Raw genomic sequence first — 7,101 nt, forward strand, 5'->3', positions numbered from 1 at the left:
AAGGCGCTCTGATTGTTTTTGTTGTAGAATACGATAGGGGATATATTCACACGTTATATAAACGAAAATGATGGTGTATAAAATAAATTTTAAGATAAAAAATAGACGATAAAGAATTAACTTGACGGAGCTCAAACTCAAAACACACGACAGCAACAAACAGGAAATGATGTTGTTTCGCATTTTTTAAGCATATCCTGACTGCTCCTTTACTTATACTTAAAAAGTACCATATAAGTGGTCTTCTGAAGTCATATAATAATTCTGTGTGATGAGCAGTATTTTTAATTTTGGGTGAACTATTTCTTTAACATACTAAGCATGCATACTAAACTTGAAGTGCGCAGTACTGGTAAAAAGTTAATTGTCAGTAAAAGATCGATACTTTTATGAAGGATGCATTGCACTGATCAAAAGACAGTCAATACATGTATAATATTACAAAAGATTTCCATTTAAAATAAATGATGTTCTTTTGAATTTTCTATTAATAAAATAATTCTAAAAAATAAAAAAAAGATGTATCATGGTTTTCACAAAAAATTATTAGACAGACACATTCCACAGCACAACCATTTTCAACACTTATAAATGTTTCTTGAGTCCCAAATCAGTAAATTAGAATGAATTCAGAAGGATCATGTGACACTGCTGAAAAAAAATCCTTAGGAGACTTATTCCTCAGATTTGATTGCAGCTTTCTTGTCAGATCTGAGCACAATTTGAGACATTAATGAAATCTCTTCTGAAACTGTCTAGGGAACATGTGAGATTGCTGGTGACTTGAGTTGAATTTCATTAAGCAGAAGTCTCCTTTTGATCTCCATTCAAACTCGGCAGATATTATAGCGATCTCATTTGTGATTTTACTTTCCTATGTGCAATCATTCAAAAGGAAGTTCACACAAATGAAAATCCTGCTTCGAAAGTTCAACACTCTCTGAACACATAGTACCAGAACCATGGAGTTCTCCTCTATTAGCCGGACTGTAATATTCAAGCACGAAAGCTGACCTTTGCGGCTCAGAATAGTGATGGATATCACATATCCTCTCACTGATTCTGGCTCACAGGTGTACGTGGATATCACTCTTTTACAGTCATCGCCATTCAGATCTAATTCAAAGCCGTGGTTTTCCTCACTCGCACATGCTGTTTAAAAAAGTGCAGCAGGCAGGATGAGCTATTGAGGCGGACAGTAGAGTGCTTTGACCTTTACAGCACGGCAGTGCACTCCTGCATTAGCCTGTTCCGTGTCACACACACACACACACGCGCGTGCGCTCTGGGTGTTCCTCTGGGTTGATGTATGAGGGGTGCTGGGGTGGTGCCGGGCCTGTAGTGGTATAAATGGCTTGTCTGCCTCACTGAGAGTGGAGTATCGTCCTCTGACAGCTTTAATCTAGACCAAAATGATCAATGTTCTGTGCTACTTATTTTGAATGTCAGTAATTAAATACAGAGATAATGTCACAGATCTGTTTGAACAAGTTATGCAAATGCACAGCACACAACTTTCTTTGCCATTTTTGCGATGCCTTGTTTGTTGTTGATGCATGCACGGAAAGCTAATTTTTTTCATGGACCCTTTTTTGATGGTCTTTGCTTGAGCATTAGGCTAATGAAATCGTCACTTAAATAGGAATTCATCATTCGCTCACTTGTTCCAGCTCCAGTGACACAAACAATTATCTTAATTAAACCAAGCTGCACGCCAATAATCAATAATAATTTGGGGCCTAAACAAGTTTAATCCCTTTATTAATACAGTATGATCCCAGCACAAGATTTACTTAACTGCTAATGTAGCTAGGGCAGTTTTTCATAATAAGAGGTACCTAGGAACATGAATATTAACATATGTTTTGTATTTGCCAAGACTATTCTAAATAGTTAGTTTATATATTGTGTTACAGTGTGCTCCAAAAAAAAAAATAAAGAATCCAAAATGTTACATATTTATTTTCATTTTTTTCTACAATATTTGTGCATGTGTTGTGCATTTTTGTTTAATATTTATCATTATTTTTATATTATATTAGATGTTACAGTAATGTCTCATGATTGATGTGTCTAAATTAAATTAATAAAAAATATATATTATTAGTGTGATTGATCTTGTATGAATGTGAAAACCAATTAGCATTTTATCAAGGCACATTTTTAATAAAACAGTTTTAAATATTTATAAACAGATTAATGAAAAAAAATCATGACATTAAATATTTTCAGTAGAATGATTCAAACTCATTTTTATTTAAAAACTTAAACTAAAAAAACACAGCAAATTTGCATTTTATAAATGCAAATGTGTTAATTGTTTTGAAAGCTTAAATTTTAATTATAAACAAATTTTAAACATTTTAGTGAAAATAATTCCATGTCATGATTAAAACTAAATTAACATCACAGAATATCTTCAGTAGAATGTTTAAAATTAATTTGCAATTAATATTAAAGCTTGCAAAACACGTAACAAATCTGCATTTTATAGTGACACTTTTAAAAAAAATAATACAATTTAAAGTTTCAAATATTTATAAAAACATTATTGAAAATATTTTCATCATGTGAAATTATATTTTCAATAGAATGTTTAAAATAAAATTTTAAAATTTAAATTGAAGGTTGCAAAACTCTTAATAACAAATGCTATTAAGTCGAGGGCAAAAAAAAAAAGTTCTGTGGACACGAATGTTACTCTTATCATGGAATAGCTCTCATACACTAACACATTTTGGAGATGTAAAAGCAACAGAGAGCATGCCAGAATGTAATTAACATGTTCACCCTTTTTCCTCATCGAGTTTGACTCATTGGCATACCCTAGTGGTTCATGTCTGTTCCTGTAGTATTTTTTTCTAAATAGGCCTCATGGTTTTCTGCTGTTGGGTAAACATCTGCTTTCCAGTGCATGAATAGTTAAATGATATCTCACTAAGATTTGTTGCCAAAGTTTCCGCAAAACTTTTTAGAAGTAAAGGAGATGCGCGGTGTCTCTGGAGGTCTGCTGATGATTAGAATCAGCGCTCGCATCCCACACAACAAAATGGCATCCAGCTCATCACCCCAGAGTTGAGCAAAGTAAACACAGAACTAGCTAATTACATGTAAGTTGAGTTATCACGTACACTCTACATTTTAATGACTTTTTGAGCAATATTTAAGTTCAAAATATTGCAGTGCTCAGCCAAGATTGGAGTTATGGGATTCTCAATGAGGGTATGTGAGGTTTGGATATGAACTAAGGAGGGGGGGGGGGAGACAAGAAATATACTTGATAGAGGAGGAGATATAGAAGAACATTTTATGGTTATCAAGTGAATATTTTAATGATTTAATTTAGTATTCTGTTCCTCACTACTCACCCTCCCCACCTCAGCTAGCTTTAACACGCTTAAAGGTTGTTTTTTCCTATTGAGCTTGCCAAACATGGCTGCAGTGCGTGCTCATGTATGTGTTTACCCTTTCAATGCATCTTCTGTCACTTAGCATGATTACCACCCACCAGCTGAACGGCCACGGAGTGGCCAGTATTTAGCGCAGTGTCCGTGACAACCGCTGTAGCATGCTTAACCTTCATCTGTAACCCCTCTCTGGGATAAACAGCCTTCTATTTGCATTTCCAATCCAGTCCTCTCAATCCACACCTTATCCCCTTTGACGAGTCTTAAGGAAGTCGCTCCTGCGCAAGGTTCATTTGTTTTGCTCTGTTTTGACTTTGTGCTACTGGCAGGCTGATTGAGTTCAGTTTTGTTAAACTGTCTCCCCTTATCTGTCGCCATCACATGATCTGATTGCTTTCTTCCCTTCTGCTTTAGGTGACAGGGCTGTTTAGAGGTGCCTGACAACTGAGGCATGCAAATTAGCATTCGATGGACTCTTAAAGTCATGTCACATGTCACATTTCACATTAATATATTTATTTATCTCCAGCTTTAGCCTATTCATGTTTTCCTCTTAGCTCTGCAGGGTAGGCAGCTGTGGGGTGTTATTTTAGGTGGGGGTTTTTTTTGTTTGTTTTTTCCCTCAGGGATCAAAAATATAGTTCAGCTGTGAATTATCTGACTCTAAAAGGGACAGTTCACCCCAAAATTTCTATGACTGACTTACTTCTGTGGAACACCTCATTTTAAAGTCAGGTGTTCCATAGAAGAAAGTAAGTCATGGAAGTTTATACACCAACATAAAGGTGAATACTGTAAATGATGACAGAATTTTCATTTTTGGTTGTACTATCCCGTTTAATGGTATACATTTCTGTTTTGGGTCAAGCGGTCAAGGTCCTTATCACATGGTGATCTCATCCAGAGAGGGGATTTGGACCAAGCATGTGTAACATGAAAACAGGCAATCTCATGAAGCACAAGCTATGCGGGAAAGAGAGTGGGGGGGACACTTTAACACTCTGCTGGATATTCACACCCACTCTAGCTGTGTTTTGCCACCTGTTCTTCATTGTGCACTCATGTAAGTGTGAGATTGTGGGTTTAGATGATGCTAGGCTGCATCTCTGCTTCAAGGAAATGGACAGTGGTTCCAGTTTTTTTTTCCAGTTTTTCTTCATTTTGTACATTGGCCCCACTAGTGCCCAGTGCCTTTATCTAACAGCATATTGGATGAGCAAAATGATGCAGATGCTTTATATAATTTAGCTTTAGGGTACAAATATCTGAGACCACTAATAAAAAAGCTTCTATTTCTATTTTTCTAATTTCATGCAGTTGTTTTTCATTATTAATTATCACAATTATAATTTAAATGAAGATTTTTACATTTTAGATGATTTAGAAGTTGATGGACGGACAGATATTTAGATAACAGAAGCTGATTGATAGACAGACAGACAGACAGACAGACAGATAGATAGATAGATAGATAGATAGTAAAAGTCATAAGATGGATTAACAGATGGACAGTATATAGATAGCAGAAGTTATAAGATGGATGGATAGACAGATGGCTAGACCTGCCTCTCTTTCATTCTCCAATTTGATCTCTATTTCTCTCTGTCCCTCCACAGTCCAAAGCCAGAATCTCATAGCGGACAATGTCTCTGTAGTGGAGGGAGAGACAGCCACCATAAGCTGTCGAGTCAAAAACAATGACGACTCCGTCATTCAGCTCCTCAACCCTAACAGACAGACCATCTACTTCAGAGACGTCAGACGTGAGTACACATATTCACACAGCACACACAAACAGTCCGCACATCCCCAGGAATCCTCCCCAGTGGAGCGGGAGTGTTAACGCTTCAGAGTAATCCACTTCGCTTCTGAGGGCATCTGATAGAGAGAACCAGCTGGCTGGTGAGGGCATGTTTTTTTCAGCGATCTGCCTTGCTCTCATGTGATCTGTCTTACCCAAGACCTCTCTGATATTTCCCTACAGCTGCACTGTGTAATTATAGCAGAGTCTTTCTAAAGAGTTTCATCTCTCCCACCCCTCTATGAAATATTGCACCCGCCAGTCCCATGTCATGTGCAGAAAAGCACTTTGATGATGGTATTTTCTTTGCACAAAAGTTGCAACAGGAAGCATTTTTAAGTAGTTCCAAAGTGCTTACGAGTTCAGTCTGAGTCCAATCCGGCACCTATCAGGTGTCAATGGACATGGCGCCTGTCTCCACAAACGGTCCCCGGAAAGGTCTGTCCTTCTTATTTCATTGCTTTTCTCTGAAATAATGATAAGCTTCTCTGAGGTGCCAGACCGAGTCATTTTCATCTCCTTCCCCATAAACGGCCCTGTGGTTAAAGAGCATTCCAGTCAAGGGGAGTGAACGGGAGAGCCGTCAGTCGCCTGAGGGACTGTCCTCATCAAGTAACAGTTAAAGTAATTGTGTGCCCGGTCCTCTCGGAGTTTGGATTAAGGTCTTCTGAACCGTCATTTTATCTCTCAGCATCCAATCATTAGCAAGGCTCAGACTCCAGGTTTTTGGTCCATGCAAGGCTGTAATTATCGCCCGTCTTCTTAATAAAACTTTGATGGGCTCTTCTCAAACTAACCGTGGCCTGTAATCAAAATTGATTGCTGCCATTTAGGAGAAGCAGCATGTGTCCTGGAGCCTCTAGGATTAAACCTGAGAAAACAATACAAATGAGATTCGGAAGAGGAGAACAGGAGCAAAGGAAAGGATATGAGACAGAGTGTGAGCAAGAGAAAGAGAGGGAGACGTGAGTAGTGATCGATCGATATTGTTTTTTTATAACCGATACCGATACCAGTTATTTGCATGTTTATGTGCCCGATAACCGATATGCAGAACCGATATTTATTTACTGTTATAAAGTAAATAAATGACTGAGTGAAGTAAGAACATACTTCACTTTGGTTTTTCCTCTTTTCAGTCATCTTTTTTTTTTAAGTCATAGCTGGTCAGCTGAGCCTTCTAAAGTGGCGCTCAAAGTTAAAATGATTTCAACAGCGTGTTTCATTACGTCTCTTTGAATGAATGAATCAGCGTTTTTGAACGTGTAATTGAATGACAGTCACGTTCCACCACCTTGTGACACAACACTGTAACTGCACTGATTGACAGCCCGTCTAGAACGCGCACAAGTGGAAATGTCAATAGAAAGTCTCTTGTCCAGTCAGATTAGAAGATCAGATTACAACTAGGCTAACTGTTATACATATAGGCTAACGATAGCCTAACGATCTTATTGTCAGGTTTATGTTCTGTTATGTGGACCGTTATTTTGTCATTCTCTTCTGTTTACTTCATTTGAGAGAGGCGGGACATAGAGGACCTACAATAATGTACAGTATTTGAAAAATAATGTGTTTTTTGAACATTAAAGCATGTCAACATATTCTGTTACACCAAATACACAAAATAATATCTTTAAAATAGCATCATATGACCCCTTTAATAATGTTTTTGTTCTTCTAGATTATGAAATGCATGCTGACAGCGCGGTTTCTCTGTGCAGTTAACACAGAACTATACTCAAACTGATATCGCTCGCGGAGATAATAAATAATTAATTTCCATAGAGTTGTATTTATTTAGATGTTTATTAGCGAAATAATGGTTATATAGTAAATGTTAATACAATTTAGGGTGTTTTAAACAAGTGAATCTTGTTAAAAGTTACATGC

At 37.1% G+C, this 7,101-nt stretch overlaps 1 protein-coding gene across 4 annotated transcripts in view; it reads left to right on the forward strand.

Annotated features, from left to right (window-relative positions):
- Positions 1-7,101, forward strand: part of LOC107715321 (cell adhesion molecule 1-like) — a 326,676-nt gene that overhangs the window by 253,194 nt on the left and 66,381 nt on the right. For all 4 annotated transcript variants that reach the window (XM_016521402.1, XM_016521405.1, XM_016521404.1 and 1 more), the window contains one exon: positions 5,024-5,170. In XM_016521402.1, the coding sequence (XP_016376888.1) occupies positions 5,024-5,170 (147 nt within the window). The remainder of the gene's footprint in view (positions 1-5,023; positions 5,171-7,101) is intronic.

Source organism: Sinocyclocheilus rhinocerous, unplaced genomic scaffold (assembly GCF_001515625.1).
Source record: "Sinocyclocheilus rhinocerous isolate Xijiao unplaced genomic scaffold, SAMN03320098_v1.1 scaffold299, whole genome shotgun sequence".
Lineage (NCBI taxonomy): Eukaryota > Metazoa > Chordata > Actinopteri > Cypriniformes > Cyprinidae > Sinocyclocheilus > Sinocyclocheilus rhinocerous.